We start from the raw sequence: 20,796 nt of genomic DNA, 5'->3' as shown, positions 1-20,796 counted from the left end.
TTTAAACAATTTTCAGTGAATCAGTTATTTGGTTGTCTGATTGAAAAAATAATACTCAAATTGCAGCCAGTGTGGCTTTAATGTCATGATGGTATATCATAATTTTGCACATACAACACATACAGAAAACCAAGTTATATATCTTTATTGATCCCATTAACCATTCTACAGGTAATCAAAATAAAATAACACTTCCATCTCTTCCAGTTCTACTATTTCAGGACTATTTCATTTTCAAAATATTTGTTTACTTTTCGTCTTTATACTCTCTCTATATATATATCTATTTGTTTTATTTTATGAAAAAAAAATATTTTGCTACCAATTTTTCTTTCAAAAGTATACCTTTTTGGTGATGTCTCATGAAAAAGTTATTTCTTTCTGTGTCTCTTCTAAGTTGAAAATCAGACAACAAATTTGTCATTAGTCTACAAAATACAAAGAAAATAGCGGTAACAATTGCATTTTATAAAAACTTTCTTTGTCTACGGTCACTAAGTTTAAGGTATGTCAAATACTACTGGTGTGTGTGTGGGGGGGGGGGGTCGGGGTTGTTATATGTACTGTCAATGTATAATCAGCCTCATAATACATTTGTAACAACAATTCAATGTTATAGTGAACCTTTCTGAACTTGAACTTCTGTATTTATAAGTCCACTATAATTTACCCTATCATGTGCATCTTGACAGGAATCCTGAATACTGTAAATTTCAAATCACCACCACACATATGGCATACAAATTCCAGTCAAAAATCTTTTTGTCATTCAATTGCAAATTACACCAAGAATCACTGTTTGACTTGTACATGGAAAACGTCACTTTCGCTTGGAATTTACTTTGGAAATTTTTGATGCTATACCTCTTCAAAATCTCAGTTATGGATATTATCTGGACTTTCTTGATGAATTTTCATAATGTACTGCAAAAAATGTCAAGTAATGACTATGATCATTTTAAAATCAGGTTTAAGTTTCTTGAAAACAGAATATTAGATAACAAATATCAAATATGGAGCCTATACCTACACATAGCATCCAGTGATAAATATTACCAAATCTAAATTTGTGAAATTTCATAGGTTTAAAATTCTCATTTGACACTTGGATGTAATTATTAATATTAAAAGGTCTAAGGTGGTTATCATTTGTTTGTTTTGAGCATTCACCAGCAAGGAGGAAGATATTTTTTCAAAGTGATAAAAACGAGAAAATTTATAATTGGAATATAATCAATACAATTTTATAAAATTTCAATCACGCTCATTGCGAAATTTGTTGAATTGTCTACAAAATCAAGGAAGAATGTTTTGGGTAGCATTGGTATTTTTCAGAGTGGAACAGAATTCATAAAATGTTATTCTAATTTACTGTGAATAGATTTTTAAAAAGAATAATTATCTACAAAATCAAGAAATAAAATTTGCATTTTCTGGTGGTTACCAGTACTGGCCCTTTTGTAAATTTCTATTCTTTGAGTAGAATTTATCGATTTCTATAGATTTTGATTCACGTTTGGTGTGAAAAACAACAATGAACAAGATTTCATCTACAAATCAAGTAAAATTTGCATTTTTTGGTATTGTTGAAGATGTTTTATGTGAGAATTTGTTTATTTGCATATAATTCATTATGAAACAAATTCTAGGAGAATAATCATCTACAAACCAATTTTAATAAAATTTACAATTTGGGGGATATTGACTGGTCCTTTTTAAATTTAAAATTTAGAGTCTTGGGGTAGAATTTATAAATCTTATGAATATTCGTTCAAATTAAATGTGGGAAGAAAGTAGAAAAAGAACATTTTTTTTTACAGAAATACGTCATAAAATTAGAATTTCTTTGGTAACATTGATCCTTTTCAAAATGAGAATTGATATTTTCTGAGTAAAGTTTATCAAATTTTATGGATTTTCTTTCAAGTTAATAATTATGGAATGAATTCTAAGAGAAGAATAATCAAAATCATTTCATAAAATTTGTACTTTTTGGTTGACATTCGACATTTTTTTTATATGCATTGTATGTACTCTGATATCCGATGAAAGATGTCCTTTCTGCATGATTTCTTCAGTGACACAGAGGTCAAAGGTCAAAGGTCACATTGATAAAAGTAATGGCATAGTAATAGAAAATCTATCAGCAATTTGTACCTGCGAGATAACAATGACAACAGGAGTACTTCTTGCTTTATCAATTTGACCATTATCTCTCTTTAAGAATAACAACAATGGGGTATTGTTACTGTTTCCTTTTCTCACAATTGAGGTTTTGCTCATTAAAAGAAAATGAGCCACTTCCACAACGGATGTCAATTATTCCTCCAATACTGATTATGTCTCCAATAGAAAGCACTTAAGTGGATCATCAACTTGGACAGGAAAAACCCATCAAAAGTTGCGGGTAGACAGGAAGTGGGCTATTTCTGCTTTTTTTTTTCAACTCGGACTACTTCTGCTATATTACTATCATTAGGTCGTTAAGAAAAACTCTGGACTTTCCAAGGCTGTTAGACTTAGAGTTCCTCTTTTACGTCATTTTGTTGATACTTCTCAAAGCCCCAAAACCAAGTTGGTTTTCCCAACACTTCACGCTCTCTGGTTGCAAAAGAGGAAAATGAGGAGATACAGTTGCCGATATAGAGATCCGATTTAGCTAGGATTGCTAAGTCAACATGCGGTTCCTTAGGCCTGCGTTCCACGACCTTCACCTGCAGAAAAAAAAATTTGACATCAACTATTTACAATAATACTCACTCTTCCTGCTAAAAAACTTCATTCAGTAAATCTCTTGTCACAACAATATTTGTAGTCCAGTGTATTTTTTGAGCCAACTGCTGAAATATATAGTTTTCAGGGTAAACAAGAACATTAACATATTAAATGTCTACGTCAGCTGTCAGGATGTGAAAGCCAGCCAGTCCACACAGGGATATGCACAAATCTGACACAGAGGGCGCTGTATCAGTCTGCCCTGATCAAATTACAGGGTTGCTGCCTTGAAGCATTGAACTCGCCTGCACAGAGGTATTTGTTTACAACAGTAGGGGAACTACATTTTCAAGGGATTACCACCAATTGAAACAGTAGCTTCCTGTTTTGTTTTGTAACCTATTTCTATAGTTTCAGCTGTTGTAATAATACTATAGACAGACCATGTAGAACACATTCTCAGAGGGGGAACACTCTGGGAAAACAGGAAAAAAGGCAAAAAACAAACTGCGAATTTTATATGGTTCTAAATTATGCTGCAAAAATGTTAACAATGAACAGGAAATAAACATGTAAACCTTCGTGCACATCATGAAACTATGAAACTAAGGCCTGCTTCATTGCAAATAGCATTTAAAGTGGCCATGTATGGATGATGGGTATTTATTTTGGATTTTTAATTTATGAAACAATTTTATCATGGCTTCATACCTCAAAAATCAACGTGAAACAACATTGACAAAGTCTGTGTTTGTAACTAAACTCTTTGCAAAAAGCTGAACATTGTGTAAATAGTTTGTTATTGTATGTACAATAACAATCATTTTACACACTTACCAGTCTTTTTTGCTATTTATTGAGTTACAAACAAGGATTTGACATCTGTTGTTTCACGTTGATTTTGCAAGTAGAAAGCCATGATAATGTTTTTTTCATAAATTAATATTCCAAAATAAATACCCACTCCTCATCCATATGGCCACTTTAATTGACAACATTTCTCTTGTCGGGGAAACACTGGTTGTGCTAAAATAAAATAAAAAGTTGTGACTACTTCCTTTTTGGTTGTGACTTGAGTGGATAATGTTTAGAATCATTTTTCAAACCGATTAAGAAAAATTATTTAAAATGATATCAATTATTACACCTTTTCATTTACATCTTTCTAAAATGTCTGAAAATAATTCATTATTTATAAAAGGTTGTAAAATGATACAAACAAACTTTGTCAATATAGAACTTGTGAAGTGATGGTGTAGACAAAAATTATCACGATGTAGAACTCAAGAATTGATGATGTAGACACATATTGTTGTGATGTAGAACTCAAGAATTGATAATGTAGACACACATTGTTGTGATGTAGAACTCAAGAATTGATGATGTAGACACACATTGTTGTGATGTAGCTAACTCAAGAATTGATGATGTAGACACACATCGTTGTGAGGTAGAACTCAAGAATTGATTATGTAGACACACATTGTCATGATGTACAAACTCAAGAATTGATAAAATAGACATGTGTTATCATACTATGGGGCAAGCAATGAATGAATACAATATTTCCTGTCTGACTCAGTCTGAGCACTCCAATTAGATATTATTCCCAAATATTTTTCTTGAATCAGCCAAGGAAATTACTCATGACACAGGGGTTTGTCACTACTTGTCTAGCGACTCGTAGTGACAAGCCCTTAGGTCACAAACATTTTGTGGCTGAAAGAAGAAAAATATTGGGGAATAATATAGTTATACCTCCTCAAGCATAATTTGGGAAAAATTGGGAAAAATAATGGTGATTTGGAACATTTTGACTCATATTTCAAGATACGAGTTGCCTTGACGTATAAAGACCTAGGTATGTAATCCATATTTTCTATTCAAACACAATAACTTGGCTTGTGTATGGCATAATATACCTCATACTGCAGTGCTATGTTATTGAATAATAATCTCTCCCTATATTACTCGAGTAAGAAGTCCTGGGGGAATAACCTTGGAAATAAAACCCATCTCTATTTCCTGTCATTTAATTAATATATCAATCACATAAACGAGACTTGTTGCTAGGAGATGTAAAGATGCAGAGATTTCCTGTAGGTAATCCAGTCTCATCACCTAGCAACACAATTATTGGGAAATGTATATCTACTTGTGATAAAAAATATGCCGATGATGCCATGTTATTTACAGTGAAAATATCCGGAGTAAAATATCATTGCTATAATGTCATGATTTCGCAGTGACATATATTAATATTTTGCAAAATATTACACATTGTAGCCACGAAAGTTTCCAGGGCAATAGTCTTGGGGTAAACATTTCATAATTTGTTGAGTTTTTCCCTTTCATGCAGAAATTGAATTCTCGTTACCTAACACAGAATTCTACTCCTTAAGTACGTCAATAAAAATGGCAATCATTTGATTTCTGATCAACACTGACTTCCGCTCCATGCACGACACATGTATTACTATAAATGGGCAGCAGAATAAGTTGACCTTGTTTTATTTGAACCCTCTAGTATGAGGTAAAATGCTACTGAAGGTACTGAGAATATGTCAACCTTCTTGTTTTAATTTGACCCTCTAGCATGAGGTAAAATGCTATTGCAGGTACTGAGAATATGTCAACCTTATTGTTCTAATTTGACCCTCTAGCATGAGGTAAAATACTATTACAGGTACTGAGAATAAGTCAACCTTCTTGTCCTATTTTAACCCTCTAGCATGAGGTAAAATGCTATTGCAGGTACTGAGAATAAGTCAACCTTCTTGTTCTATTTTAACCCTCTAGCATGAGGTAAAATGCTATTACAGGTACTGAGAGTGAGAATATGTCAACCTTCTAGTATGATTTAAAATGCTATTACAGGTACTGAGAATATGTCGACCTTCTTGTTCTAATTTGACCGTCTAGCATGAGGTAAAATGCTATTGCAGGTACTGAGAATATGTCGACCTTCTTGTTCTAATTTGACCGTCTAGCATGAGGTAAAATACTATTACAGGTACTGAGAATAAGTCAACCTTCTTGTTCTATTTTAACCCTCTAAATTGTGGGTCAAATTATAGAAACTGGATTTTCTTGTGGGTCAACATACACAGTAACGGATAGGGGAATACTAAATTTTGGTGGGGCGCATGAAGTTGCTGTTCTTAGAGGGAGCAATGGCTCATGGGGTGAAAATAGATTAGTTTTAGACCTAATAACTAAAATTGTGTGGTTCCGATTACGCTCAATTTTAGAATAGGTCGACTAGGTACATTTTTTATATTATGTTTTTATATATTTTTTTTCATATGTGAGTGTCTAGTTCAGGTAATTATGTTTTCAGTTGTTTTCCAAATGGTCTCTGTGTAATTAATTTCTTCTCATCAGATGTACAGCCACTACAGATTGGAAAAACAGTTTTATATTGTCTTTTTAAGCTGACGCCAGTTTCGGCATCCACAATTTCTTGCACGACTTCACAATTTTCGCGATTTCATTGTTTACTCGAATACATAAAAAAAAGTTTAGGATCAGCAGTGAAAAATTAGGTGGGGTTGGGTAACCGGAACCAAACAATTTTTTTCTCTAGGACTTAGTGAACATTGTTTCGTGATTTTTCATTTCGGAAACAAGATAAATACATTCCTTGCATAAAGATAAACTAAGCCAAGGTCAATTCAAATCCGTTCCTAAATCTCTATTTCATCTCTGTTTGTGTTCATCTTTTAGGTCAAAGGTCACTGAGCATTAATAATAATAATATTACAGTGTGCCATCTATACAAACGACAAAACATGGTTTTGTGAGTCACCACATGGAACACAAAAATTTGGTTTGTCTTTCACTTGGCATGAAGTACATTCATTGAAAGTATACAAATCAAATTTTATGCAATGGGTAGACAGTTTCACTGTACAGCTCATATGTAAATAAATCCTGCAGGGAAGCCCTACACAACACTGTGACCCTGTGCCAGCACCTTATTATCTGTATTGCCTTGCTTTATGGTTTCTTCTATTTTTAGTGATTTTACTTTTAATACAACTCTCTGTTCTGTCACTTTTTTAATTTCATTATTTTACATTCATCATTCATTTTAAGTGAACATAACTTTTAGAACGCAAAATTGTCAGGACATCCTACAATTTTCATTTGCATAATATTTTGTGCACAATTTGTGGCAGAAAATCATCAAGATTTTGCGAAATTTACCATCAGCACATTATCTTGCAACATATGTTTATAAATGTCGACAAAGTTTAATCCCCACAGAGAAAATAAAGTAGGCTCTAGTTAACAGAACCTTGTTTTTTGTTGTTGTTTTTTTGGGGGTTTTTTGGGGTTTTTTTGTTTGTTTGTTTGTTTTTTTTGGGGGGGGGACTTTTTTTGGGGGGAGAGGGTTGCTGAACCATCTGCCACCTTACCTTGAATTTTTTCAAACTTTTTGTTAGTTCTGTTATCAATGGTTTGTCATCGGTGGCAACAAACACTCCCTTAGCTTTCATCTTCTTTACAGCTTTCCTGGTTTTCTTCAAGACTTGCTCTATTCTAGGCATACACATGTCATATGTCAAGGTACCATGTTCATTCCTATAGCCTAGACACTGCGGTGATGCAAACAAGTGACTGCCTACATTCTTCTCTTGTATATGTTCACAGGCATTTTTCTTAAAAAGAAAAAGAAAAAGAAAAAGTGTAACTATGATTACAGATGGTTTTTTTCCAGCAAAAACAAAAGAAAAGTGACATTAATTTTTTTTTTAATTTAAATTTGAAAAATTAAAAAAAAAATTAAAAAATTAAAAATATAATTCATATCCTCAAGTATTTTATGTTATAATCACATAATTTAGTAGTTTAATCAAGACTGAGAAGAGTGGTTAGCAATCGACTGGAAAAAGGGATGCCACATCTCAAAATTACACTCCGTAACTAAGAATACAGTCACTGGAAGTTTTTCTTCGTGAAAAATGCAACATAAAATTAAATCTAAAGCACCCAACTAAGTATTTTATGTTGCAATATTTACTTATAACACGGGATAAATTTGAACCTGTGATCACAGGCATTTTTCTAAATAAATAGAAACAAAAATTAACATAAAATTAAGATTGTTCATGGTCTACCAAAGTAATCTATGTTATGACATTTAATTAAAACTTGGAATATATTTAAACTATGATCACAGGCGCTTTTCTGGAAAAATAGAACAAAAATAACAAGAAACTAACATTGAATTACAGCTTCACTAAATATTTTTAAGTTAGATTATTTAATCATAAAACATTAAAATATTTTTACATAGTTTTTGAATTTATCTCATAAAGAAAACCAGGTATATACAAGTTGGAAACTGAAGCTGCAAATGAGTGGGTTTATTTGCATAATTGCCACTAGGGGGCGCTGTTCAAAAGATTACAATTCCATATATGGAACAGCAAATACTGAAATTTTCATCCCAGAGAGGGTGGAATGTTAAATATGCTACTTTTTTTACTTTGGCCAGTGGAAAACACAGACAGCCAAGATGACACCTGTGAATAATGATCCTCTCTAGCTCTATGTCTAGAGTGGGTTTTTTTCAGATTTAACCGCAGGTTTTAAACCCATTTTCTGTCTTTCAATTTAAAATATTACTCTCTATTAGGTACATACCCTCCTTTGTGAGTTTAGCAATCCTTCTCTTTAACATATCATCTAGTTTATCGCTCACCTGCCCTTCAAGGACACACTGACACAATAGTCTATATTACTATATGCACGTTTTGAACCAGGTACATCCTTCGATGGTAATACCCCCCCCCCCCCCCCCACCCCTTCCATCCCCTTCATAAATATCCCCCTCAAGTCACCTTGCACAATAATCTCCAAGAAAAGTATCAAATCTTTAATTTAATAATTACTAAAATTACTCATGTGCTCAATCATAGTAGGCAGTATTTTCATTTAGAGTGATGAAATATATTCGAATTCTTCATAAATTTAACCAGGATTCTCATCAAAATATGCATTATAATAAAGACAAAATTGCAAATTTCACCGGAGTTGGAAGATAACATTAGATAATTAAGACAGTGAAAAGATGATGATTTTCAACTTACCCAATCACTTCCATGTCTAAGATGAATACCAACAAATGGACCACTAGGTAATTCATTTTCTATAAATTTATTAGCTTCATTCGTGACTTTATCTGACCACTGTAAGTATTGGTGTAAATCTTTATTGTGACTGTTGACAGGAAAACTTGCTGGAGCTCCACTAAATGCTAAAACTGGATAATCAGATGCTGGGAACCTGACACAGAAAAGAAATGTACAGTATATAAGTTTCAATTGATTAATGAAACTGGAAAAGTTGCATTAATTAAACTTGTACTAGCTGCAAATGAGATATTTTTTCATCAAACAACCACAGATAAATTCACTAAAATTGGTGAATTACTTATAAAAAGACATTGTATCTGTTAATTAGTGGTCAATATTATCTGTACGTAGTGTAGTGGCAAGTTTAAATCTTGAGTGAAAGCTTGGTTTTGAATCGGTACTAGTTGTATCATTTTTCGATCAGGAAAGCACATTATATTTATTGAAAAATTGTTGAAATTCCAATAATTAGACATTGTACAAGTTAACCAGTGTCTACAGACTACTTGCCTGATTGTAGGCAGTGATTACTGTACATGATGAGAACAATTCAATGCAGTTATCACGCAATGGAAGTGAAAGCGTCTCACTTTTTACTTACTTTTTATCCCATGCTTCTCGTACGCCTGGTATGCGTGTATCATAGCTTAACCCTCCATACTGCATATAGGAATCAAAATCTATATTGAAATGGTCCCAGAACGGTCCAAATGGGTTACCACTCTTCATATTACACTGGTTTTCTAGTTCAGGATCTCTGGAAAAAGTGTAACAAAACCCTACAAGTACAAGAAGAAACCATTAGAACATCTTTGAATTTCATAATTTTGTAATTAATTTGAATACTGGCAGCAGAGTGGAACCAACCTGGTATGGTTTACAGCTACAGATATAGCAAACCTACAAATTTAGAAAGAATTTCTCTTCAATTTTTTAGGAGAGAAATTCTAAATTTATAGTAGGGCAGTTTTGTATTTACACAAAGGGTGGTATACTTTAGAGGACATTGTATTCTAACTCTCAGAAAGCTAGGGGTGTCACAGACAAACTCATAGAAAGCTAAGGGGTAACAACAATTATAATAGAGAAGGCTAAGGGGTAACTAACTAAGAGAAAGCTAGCGAGTAACATCAAATTCACAGAATGCAGGGGGTAATATACAAATTCATAGAAAGCCAAGGGAAACACAAACACAGAAAGCTAGGGGGTAGCACACACTAACTAACTAAGTCACAGGTTACAGAAGTTGAGAGGATGATGTCAGAGGAATTTTAGGAAATACTACCCATAGATATCCAAATACAAATTAGATAACTTATGGACATTTCTATAATTGTAAAAAACATCCACATGCTGTTTTGAGCATTTAGCGTTTTTTGTCTCAGTGTTGTCATATCACAGCAGTTCTTCTTTGGAAATTATTACCAGTAATGATATGTAAAGATTAGGAATCTATAATTCAGAGAAAGTGTCACAAAACCTACCTAGTCTTTCACCTTCTGGCCAGATTATTGGTGCTAATTTTGTCATAAAATCTTCCATTGTAATAACTCTGTGGTATTCTCTTAATGGTTCTACTTGAAAATATGTATCAAATGCAATCTGGTCCTGTAATACAAAACACAAAATGAACTGATTATCAGATGTGTATATATTGTCTATTCAAATCATACCACTTTGTTTCATTTAACTCTAAAGTCCTCAAAAAAAAGTCCTGGAGGGTTTCAAACTAGTCAGAAACGAACATATCAATATCTTATTTTAGACCATGTAGTTTTGGTAGGACTCTCCTGGAACAGTAGTATGCATACTTAATCAATATTATGACACATTGTTTTCATATATCCTTCAGTGATTGGCTTAGATGTTATCACATGATATGGACTATTGACCCAGTAACCTCAATTTGCATATAGGGGTACTAGTCACATTCTATTTTCCCTAGGGCAATAGTCATGTAGCACAGACGTCTAAGCAGGGATTTGCTTTGACTATAAAAAGAATACATGCCTGAGAATGTGTTATAAAACACTTATTGCCTGGCCTTATTCGGGCACTAGTCGACATCATATTACCCCTTGTAACTATTTCTCGTGGCTTTCTGCATTGGAGTTACTACAGAACAGCCATCGGGGTAATAGATGTCTATTTGTGCCCTCATAGCTATACAATAAGTGTGTGATATTATGCATGATGGACAAGCTGACTGTACATTTGTCATGCTGTACACTTGTCATGCTGTATACTTACCTTCTCAAATAGAAAGTCAGAAAAGTATACCCTGTTTTAGACTAAAAATATTGAGAGTGCATGTTGAAATTTCCCCTGAAATACCAATCACCCATTTCAGACCAACAAGCTGAGAAAAACGCATCATGTACTATGTTAATTGTTATTGATTTCCCTACCAGGCCATGGTGGGTATTCAACCCAGGGTGGTTCCCTCTATGTACTTACCGATCCTCTACCAGGCCATGGTGGGTATTCAACCCAGGGTGGTAAAACCAGCGTTCGGTCTAAACCTTTCGCAAAGCCTATTGCACCTAGATAATGATCCGCCTGGTTGCCAAAGCGACCTGAAAACAGACAAAAAATATCAATATATGTAATAATTCAAACATGACGTTTTGGGGGTTTTTTCAAACACTCTACTGCCAAAGAACTTTTATCAATGAGAGAATAGCAATGACCAAGACAAAACTAGGAATGTGCAAATTGTAAGCAAACCACTCTCTCAGTCAACATTTGATGATGCTATACTTTCACTGTCTAATAGTGTTATCAACTTACCCATACAGGGACAGAACATAATATAACCATTGGGATCAATACTGACTTCTGATTGGTCAGCTGTCACCACATCATTCAGAACAAATAAGAACACCAGTAACAGTTGGAACATGGCAGATAATCCAGAGTTACTTATAAGCACCATTTTGATTGGATAAACTGAAATAAATGAAGATAATCCAATTATACAATGATACTGGGATATACAGACAAATATGATAATAACAACGGTAAATGTGAATATGCTGTACATCATTAATATAAAATTCTGTGATGTGACAAAAATACATCAAAGTTTCTTGCAACTGCAAAAAAGTTTCCTAATTATAGATGGCCAATGATTTAATTCCAGGGTCTTGCATCAGCGGTATCTCATCAGCAGGGCCATGAGGATCACTCAGGATTATTGTTTCATTCACATACTTCAACTTTTTCCACAGCTCAGTTGGTTGACCTGGGATTAAAATTCCACTGGATGTGTTTTTTTAAGTTACACTGCAACAGCTGTTCAGAGTGACAATTCATATATTAGTCACAATTCATCGACTTACACCTCTTTGTATAACTAAATCCAATTTCATGACAGCACATATTTGCAGGCTTACATCGTGACATCTTCACACATGTCATAGTTATGTTCATTTCATATATCTTGCAACAGGAACATGAACACAAATTGAGTGATACATAGCACTGAACAAAAAAGACAACTTATCAAGCCTTATACAACACTGTCAGACACTGCGACACATTACAAAAAATTTTTTAAAAATCATTTACTTCATCTCAAATTCTAAATATAGCCCTTCACCAATTGTCAGTTTAGTAAGTGCTTTATATACCATAGATATACAAATGTATTGTTACTTGCAGTCATCTTTCAACAATGTAAGTTATACCAGCATATATAGTTTTTTACGTTATTTTTTAAAAGTATATTGACGATATGTTTTGCGAATTCCTATGAACAAAACCACCTATATCTCACAATCTCTCTTCTATACAGGTTTCAAATATAAATATCAAAAATATCAAAGACAAAAAAGTACATTAAAATACTTTTATTTTGAAAGGATTAACACACATAATATTCATATTTGACTACCTATACATGAATACTATTTCAGTTGTATTCACTATGTAGTAATTTCATCCATATGTTTGTGAGGCAAATGAATGGATGCTAAAGTTTGTTACTGTGTCGGTTTTTACTCTAATACATCAACAGAGGTTCTGTTTCAAAGGAGGTTTTGGGGTTCTCTTTAGATTGTCGACAGTCATCTTGACTTTTTTTTGTAATTTATCTTTAATACTATTTTTTCTGCTGAAATTAATAGAATTAATAACATGGTGTGTATTGGACGTACGATGAAGTCAAGACAGATGTCGGATTATATTTATGTGTTTGAATCCTCAGTGAGTAGTGTGCGTTCTGTATCATGTGTATTGGACAGAGAATGTACACTGTACATGCTGATTATTATATCGCATGTTATAGGTTATGTATGTGTACACAATTAGTATTTAAATGTAAAAAAATATTTCATGTTTTTTAGGAATACGACAAAATAAAATCCGCGTCTGAAAACAAACTAGGTTCTCTTGTGTATGTGTATGTGCGTCTGTCTGTCTGTGTCTGTCTGTCTGTCTGATATATTACTCCCGTAATTATAAACACACTAGCTAACATCTTTACCCCTTCCTTTCACAATCAAATTATAAATAAAACATGATGACTTTAATCACATGCCATTACATCATGAATAAGTTCGTGGGTGGTCATTCCTAAATTTCAAACCCTCCCATAACTGGAGCCGTGTCAATATTCATAACCTTGGAGTATATTATTTCTAGGTTAATCCGACTCTGGAATGTGTTCACTGAAATGGAAGGAAGTTGGAAGGTTGCTTATCTTCCGGGAACCGCATATTTGTCTCCCACTTTTGAGGGAAGTCATTCCCATTGAATATTTTATATAAAATCCTTACCTATAGAAACACAAATGAAATGAGATTGAGTCACGAGTATGTGTTTGGGAATTCACTCATCGCCTGTTCCTGGTTTGTTTGTGACACATCAGCACTGCAGGTACATGATCGTGAGGACACGTATCAGACGTCCAGTGGACTCCAGCCAGTCGTATCAAAGGGGAAACCCTTGTTCGTCATATCCGGGAATCTCCAAAGTTCATAGTTTGTCGTAGGTGGCGATGTTTAAAAAAATATCTCTGACGCATGTCTCTGACGACACTCGACAAACTTGAGCCAAAGACTCATGAAGACCGTACCGACGTTTGTTAACGTGTTTAACTGGATGCTCTGTGTTATATCACAGGGCACTAGCACTCAGGCTTAGTTAGTTATATTTACGAAAACAAACAATGAATGAATGAATGATAAATAAATAAATAAATAAATAAAAACTGACAAACATCAACAAGAGAGTAATTACAAATTATTATCAACAACAAGAATTACTATATGATTCGCATATAGGAAACATACAGTAATTGTTGTAGTTGATAATGATTTGTAATTACTCTCTTGTTGATGCTTGTCAGTATTTATCTATTTGTTTGTTTATTTATCTATTGTTTGCTGGTTTGTTTGTTTGTTTACTTGTGTTTTTGTCTGTCTGTCTGCCTGTTTGTTTGTTTGTTTGTTTGTTTGTTTGTTTGCTTGCTTGCTTGTTTGGTTGTTTGCTTGCTTGCTTGCTTGTTTGCTTGCCTGTTTTGTTTTCGTAAACATACCTAACTAACCCTGAGTCCCCTTTGGTTATATTGCGATGCACCTGAGTCATAGACCCTACTCGAATACTAGTAACGTTCAACAAGACACATTATAATAAACATACTAAACATTTGAACTTTAACTAACTTCAGGAACTGAACATTATCAATTCTACCGACAAATAATAACCCGTGTTTGATTATCAGACTATTTAATTTTTTCACCTACACAAATTTGTCAGTGTTGTCACAAATGATCATTTTTAGTGTATTATTTATTCAGATCTAGGAACGAGAATATTTGACACTGTTCTTGTTGTGATTTCTGGGGTACATCAACCATTTATAATTATTTCTTTTTTATGACGATAATTACGTATTTCTGTCTCGTACTTACCTTATCTCTGTGTACATTATAAGATTACTAGCAGCCAGATGTTTTCAATACAAGCTCACCACCAAGTGGCAAGTTCATGAAATTATTTTGTTTTTCAAAATGGCAGCCTCCATGGAAGGTGGCATGGCTATATCGCTGGAGTTTAGGTGGGTTAATCACATCGTGTGTGATAAGATTCTTGTGATTTTCCTGTCGCTATATTATATCGTAAAAGTCAGGCGTATATCAATGTATAATTTGTTCTGCAGTGTGCAACCTAATCCGAGTATTGTTATTATCTTGTTGAACGTTAGTGACCATATTGAGAAGGAAGTGTCAATGTTTATGATTCGGACATCCATCTGTATCTTCTGATATACAGTTTGCACTTTAACAAACAACCGTCTGTAAAGCTTCACTTTCATGGTAATGTTTGCATGATTGAATCCTGTCTGTTATTTTTATTATTTTATATATGTCACCACAGTCCCTGATGTCATCGACCTTCTGTAACTTGTAAGCTTATACAGAAATTGCACCTTACTTGTATTAGCTATGGAAATGTGGAGCATCTAGTATGTGCTCCGTCCTGTCTTTGAACCCCTCAAAGACATATCAAGTTCAAGGAGTGCATATTTCCAGAACCGTGACATATCCATGATTAAACATTAACATGTTTACCAAAATATAGATCCCCCCCGACACACACACACACACACACACACACACATACACACACATACACATACACACACACACACACACACACACACACACACACACACACATACACACACACACATACACATGCTTCCAAAATATACTCAAGGGTATTTTGTATGTGAAGTAGCCTAAACTCATTCTCTTTTAGCTCTAGAACTAGTAGAAGTCTGATATTTGTTTCATTCATGATATGGGATTAATGGTTACCGTAGGGTTTGTCATAATTCAATAGGGGTGTATACATATAAAGGGACAGTTTCTTGATTCTTGAAATTGATTAGTTTAGCAAAGTATAGCATTACAAAGTCAACTCATTGTCATCACTTTGTTAATCAGTGAGGTGAATAGCCTGTATGATGTATAAAAATCAGCTTGTCCTACTAATCATGGTGAATGTTCAATTGCATTAATCATTAGTATATTCTTTTCTATAATTTTAGTGGTGGAGCTGAGTTGTTATTTGACAAGGTCAAGAAACACAGTGTAACACTGGACAAGTCAAATAAACCATGTAAGTTCCTGTCATTACTGAACAGATACAAGAATACTTATACCATGCACAAGCCAGGTTCAACAAAAAATATGGAATATATACTCTAATCATTCTAGTAAGTCACAACAATGCACGACTATGTCAAGACAACACATGTCTGTAACGTCATTGGTTCTGCTGTGTTCGAAATATGATAATGTACACTTGAAATCTTCAGCAATAAAACACTGCATTGTTGATAGACAGAATCACTCTTTCATGGCTAGTAAACCTAGATCTTATGTAATTCTAAACCTCAGACTATGGTCTTGGTCTAAACATAATGTGATAAGCTATCACCTATTAACTTCCATCAATAGATGAACATTAGTATATTATCACCAAAAAAATTGATTTTATTTGGTCTCAGTCATAGGTCAGCTTATACTGTGCACCAACATTTGGTGTTGCCCTATCTCTTACTGTGTGGTGACTCACAATCCCCATGCCCTCTAAGCCATTTGACATGTCACTGACACGATACAGTTTCTAGTTACACACCAACATTTGGTGTTCCCTATTTCTCACTGTGTGGTGACTTTCAAGGAAATCCAGTTTTAGCATTTTGATCAACAATGAAAAATGTTGTCTTTGATTTGTGTGCATACTGGTGACCATGTACAAAACTGAGAAAGTGAAATCATGTATTACCCAACTTGTAGTTTTTTGTGTACAAACAGATACCCCCATCCACACACACCCCACCCCCACCAACACCCCCACCCCCTGGTAGAAAGAGGATTAATACAGCAGTCAATTTCCAGTTCTGAAGCATGTCATTGTCTTTATTTACACTTACAGGGACAATTAAGAAATTACTGGTTTGGATAAAAGACAATTTACTAAAAGAAAGACCAGAGTTATTCCTACAAGGTGAAACAGTGTAAGTACAGTAGGGTTACCTGTAGTACTTCTAGACTTGAACTTGAGTAAAAACTGGTTGAGTATTTGTTGTTTAATAGGTTTTATTCATCAGATACTGTAGTATTATAGTCAGCTATATCCTTGTACAGTAGACATCTCATGACATGAACTAGTTTGCCTATCGTCAAGACAAGTTGATGAGGCGAGGACTTGGACGTATGACCAGCTAACAATGTATCTCAACGCTGTAATTTAATTCAAATGTTTTGTCTCGATTGGGACGAATACAGAAAATTCATAGTTTTCTTTTATCCCAATTTCCATAACTATATCAATCCGGAGATGTTCCAGACTGCATGTCATAGTAGTCACTGATTAGTAGCATTACACTATTACAGTTACTTACTTGTCAGCAGTTTTTGAAAGAAGTATCATGTCCTTAAGTGCCTCAAATTAAAGAAAATGAAAACTGAAATTTGAATCATACTTACCAATATTGGTGGGACAATACATAAATGTAAAGAAACATTTTGAGTTCCTAAGAAAAACCACATCTTTGAAAATGAAAACGATTTGATCTAACTAATAATGCCATTGAAAAGTGAAACACTAAAAAACACAATTGTCAATTTCAACTGTTCTGGTTCTCACTTCTGTTCCATGTGTTACTTCTAGACAGCACACCTAGTGGTCAAACTAAAAAATTCTTTTGTCTTTGTGATAACTGGCACATGGCATATTGAGATATACATATTGTTATCTGGCACATGACATATTGAGATATACATATTGTTATCTGTGTCTTTATTTGTTTACATCAACACACAACCTGGTATACTGGTCCTTATCTTTCAAGACAGCACACCTAGTGGCCAAACTAAAAGAGTCTTTTGTCTTTTTGATAACAGGAACAGTGCATATTGAGATATACAGATATTTATCTGTGTCTTTATTTATTTTTTACATCAACAGAAGACCTGGTATACTGGTCCTTATCAATGATGCTGACTGGGAGTTAATGGTAAGTACAGTTATTGTACTTTGTTGATCAATACATCAATTCATGGATTCTTACGATAATATGTACAATATATTGTCGACATTTTTCATTGTGCAGAATTCTTCATTTTGTAAACATTATAGCCCAAGGATGATTCACCCCATTCATTTTTGCCTACATTGTACTAACTGTAGCAAAAACCAGGTATTGTGTATATGTGTGTAGTTTTACCAAATGTTTGCCCAAACTCAGGCAGAAAATAGTCCCTGATAGTGTCAATCTCTGATTCACAGAGAATATAGCTTTGCACTGTCCCCTCTCTTGATAATCAACCAAATCAATTATTTTGACTCCATGCAACAGTGACAAGGTCTTCATGTTTCTCTTGCACCCCTACCCCTTCGGTGAACTCAAGAATAATATTTGAGCATTATTTACTGGGAAACCATACTTTGAGTTACATCTCTTGAAATATTTCACCTCGTTTTATTCTCCTGTATAATTACTATTTACATAATACATGACAGGCATTTTCTGAAATTGTTTTAAACAATTTCATACAGCTGCAAAATACGAAAACGTTTATGAAAGCATTTTGAGTTTTACATAAGCATTTGTGGAATATTTCAACTTGAGCAGTTAGCCTGTCCACTTGCTGCCACTAGAGGGCGTACTAGCAGATTAAGACTGACTGACATCTTCTTTGGGTAGGCCACAGCAGATGATCGTAGAGCATTTATTCTGTTTTTAACTATTGGTTTATTTTTTTACAGGGTGAATTAGAATATGAAATAGAAGACAACGATACAATAGTGTTTATATCAACATTACATGGAGGATGAAACCAAGTTTATTATAAATGTTAATTTATGTAAATATATGTATAGTTAACATCATCAACATTGTATCATGTGACATCTTTGTCCAATAACTGATCATGAAGTACAGCAATTTTTTTTCTATGATATCAAATTTTCCTGTGCTGTGTTGATTGTATTATCACAATAGGGAACTTGCAAACCCGCCATGTTGAATGTTGCATCATGGGAAAAGTGATAATAAATACTAATCAATTCGTATTGTAAACAATGTTGATACATTGTTTGTAACCACAAATGATCAATTCATAGTGACCCTGACCATTGTGGGAGGTTAATTTTATCAGTAGCTCCAGGTTAGGTATTATGATAACCACAGATAATCCCATAGTCCTTTGCATCTGAGCATGCTCTGTCTGGATTGCAAGTTCCCTATTATGACATGCACTGCTACTACATCATATTTTCAATAACTTCATTGCTGCAGTGCCACCTAGCAAGTAAACAAAGAGGTTGTCTATTAGCATGTTGATCCAAAAAGGTAGTATAGGTTGTGGTCATAGTATCAAAACGGACCATGACAGGACTTACTGAGCTCATGAATATATGCAACAATTATGTCAAAGTTTTTCAGTGGTCTTTCACTTTTTGGCAGAGTTGACTAGGATTAGTATACACTAGTTTCACAGACAACAAAGAGAGGAAGTGGAACTAGTTTTGAAATATTTTGGAAAAGTCAAGATGGTAAAACTTCCTCTGAGGCTTAGGGCCTCTTGACCTTCGAGTTTGAGAATCACAAGACACACATTAAGTCTTCAGAAGAAAAGAAACAGAAAGAAAAGGAAAAACAAATATTTAGTGTTTGGGTTAGTCAGGTTATATAGTTTAGTTCATAATTTTAAGGTTGGAGGGGAATTATGATTAGAAGGAGCAGATAGGAGAACAAAGGAGGTCTTTATTTTTAGTCGATACAATAAATCTCACTAGTGATATTGAAATCATGGTCAGGTTTATTCACTGACTAGAGATTGATATTTTTAACTCGGAGATATCAATAAACTCGTACATTTTACCATAATGCATAGTTTTGTCTAAGTCTGGACACTTGTATGTTTCTCAAAGAATGTAAAATAAAAGATGATTGTCAATACTTCATTATATACTGTAAATATATCATCTTGCTGTAGATATTTGTGATTTTACTGTCGTCAGCTAGTTCTCAAAGACTGATTTTTACTAATTACCAGACTTGTATGTTGTGTACATGTACTAGAAGGCATTTTAGTCACTACTTATTTTTGGGTTTTTGGTGTCCAGCGAAGTGCGCAAACATAAGTCTTTTTCGAAAATTTCCAGGTTTACACAGTCACCCTGCCAGTCGAGGTGCTATAGATGGGTGACTCATGAGTTGTTACTGTTTTAACCAAGGTACTTGTGTGTGATTGTCGCCCTCACACTGTAGCCACTCATTTACTTTGTTTTTCAGATCGTCTGCCAGGCAGGAATGAAAGCTTGGCGTGACGATGACGTGATGCATTTCTGTTGCTATATACATTTTTGTATAGCGCTCTCGTCGGGTTTACTTTGTTTAGACACCTCGGAAATGACGTTACATTTTATTCGAAATATGATATTGTCATGTCTGTTTTGTTAACGTTCTTCGTTGAAAACTTGTACGTAGTCTTCACTTTCAAAAAATGTATATCTCACTCTAGTTCGTTTCTTATCGTACATGTATGACTTGTGTACTTCTCAACAGTGTACATTCACTGTACAGTGTCACCAAATATGCCGTACTTATAACCATGAATCGCGGCATTTCCGTACACCTCTTTTAGCACAACAAATAGACCGTCAGGTAAATGTCCCCAAAAGTGTGTCGTTTATTTTGAACCAAAGACATGCAAAACGCTAAATTTTCAGTTGTATTTCAGCATATTTGGCGCTATTTTAGGGTGTGTTTTTTTTTAGAAATATGGTCACATTCTGGTCTCAAATTTTGCCATGAATTAAAATTTATAATTCCATCTCTTCCTAAATATTACAGAATAACGTCAAATTATCTAACAGCATGTTGTTTCCTACCAAAAATGTTTCGATTAATACT

At 34.0% G+C, this 20,796-nt stretch overlaps 2 protein-coding genes across 4 annotated transcripts; one reads left to right on the top strand and one right to left on the bottom strand.

The window, feature by feature from the left end:
- Positions 1 to 545: 545 nt before the first annotated feature.
- LOC144440884 (GDP-fucose protein O-fucosyltransferase 1-like) lies at positions 546 to 13,816 on the bottom strand. Its single transcript, XM_078130324.1, has 8 exons — positions 13,637 to 13,816; positions 11,649 to 11,807; positions 11,316 to 11,434; positions 10,343 to 10,466; positions 9,460 to 9,637; positions 8,814 to 9,009; positions 7,137 to 7,379; positions 546 to 2,714 (listed from the first exon to the last, which is right to left on the bottom strand). Exons 2-8 carry the CDS (start codon positions 11,791 to 11,793, stop codon positions 2,520 to 2,522), a joined length of 1,200 nt encoding a protein of 399 aa, XP_077986450.1. The 5' UTR covers positions 11,794 to 11,807; positions 13,637 to 13,816; the 3' UTR covers positions 546 to 2,519.
- On the top strand, positions 13,672 to 19,726 carry LOC144440885 (ubiquitin-related modifier 1-like). Of its 3 annotated transcripts, XM_078130328.1 has the most exons (6): positions 13,830 to 13,851; positions 14,880 to 14,919; positions 15,916 to 15,986; positions 16,809 to 16,890; positions 17,844 to 17,892; positions 18,645 to 19,726. In XM_078130328.1, exons 2-6 carry the CDS (start codon positions 14,885 to 14,887, stop codon positions 18,711 to 18,713), a joined length of 306 nt encoding a protein of 101 aa, XP_077986454.1. In that variant the 5' UTR covers positions 13,830 to 13,851; positions 14,880 to 14,884; the 3' UTR covers positions 18,714 to 19,726. The 3 variants fall into 3 exon arrangements, with proteins under 3 accessions (XP_077986452.1, XP_077986454.1, XP_077986453.1); XM_078130326.1 differs by lacking the exon at positions 14,880 to 14,919 and having other exon boundaries at positions 13,672 to 13,847; XM_078130327.1 differs by lacking the exon at positions 13,830 to 13,851 and having other exon boundaries at positions 14,873 to 14,919.
- The last annotated feature ends 1,070 nt before the right edge of the window (positions 19,727 to 20,796 follow it).

This window comes from Glandiceps talaboti, chromosome 10 (assembly GCF_964340395.1).
Source record: "Glandiceps talaboti chromosome 10, keGlaTala1.1, whole genome shotgun sequence".
Lineage (NCBI taxonomy): Eukaryota > Metazoa > Hemichordata > Enteropneusta > Spengelidae > Glandiceps > Glandiceps talaboti.
Note: the sequence above shows the minus strand (reverse complement) of the source record. Positions and strands in the feature narration are given on the sequence as shown.

What these genes read in the sequence shown, in the direction of transcription:
- LOC144440884 (XM_078130324.1), bottom strand. Translation starts at nt 11,793, where the DNA reads ATGGTGCTTATAAGTAACTCTGGATTATCTGCCATGTTCCAACTGTTA. An exon ending in TATGTTCTGTCCCTGTATGG is followed by an intron (nt 11,435 to 11,648) that starts GTAAGTTGATAA and finishes GTCTGTTTTCAG; the next exon opens with GTCGCTTTGGCAACCAGGCG. An exon ending in AAAGTTTGAAAAAATTCAAG is followed by an intron (nt 2,715 to 7,136) that starts GTAAGGTGGCAG and finishes TTTTTTCTGCAG; the next exon opens with GTGAAGGTCGTGGAACGCAG.
- LOC144440885 (XM_078130326.1), top strand. Translation starts at nt 13,675, where the DNA reads ATGTGTTTGGGAATTCACTCATCGCCTGTTCCTGGTTTGTTTGTGACA. An exon ending in TCCAAAGTTCATAGTTTGTC is followed by an intron (nt 13,848 to 15,915) that starts GTAGGTGGCGAT and finishes CTATAATTTTAG; the next exon opens with TGGTGGAGCTGAGTTGTTAT. An exon ending in GGACAAGTCAAATAAACCAT is followed by an intron (nt 15,987 to 16,808) that starts GTAAGTTCCTGT and finishes TTACACTTACAG; the next exon opens with GGACAATTAAGAAATTACTG.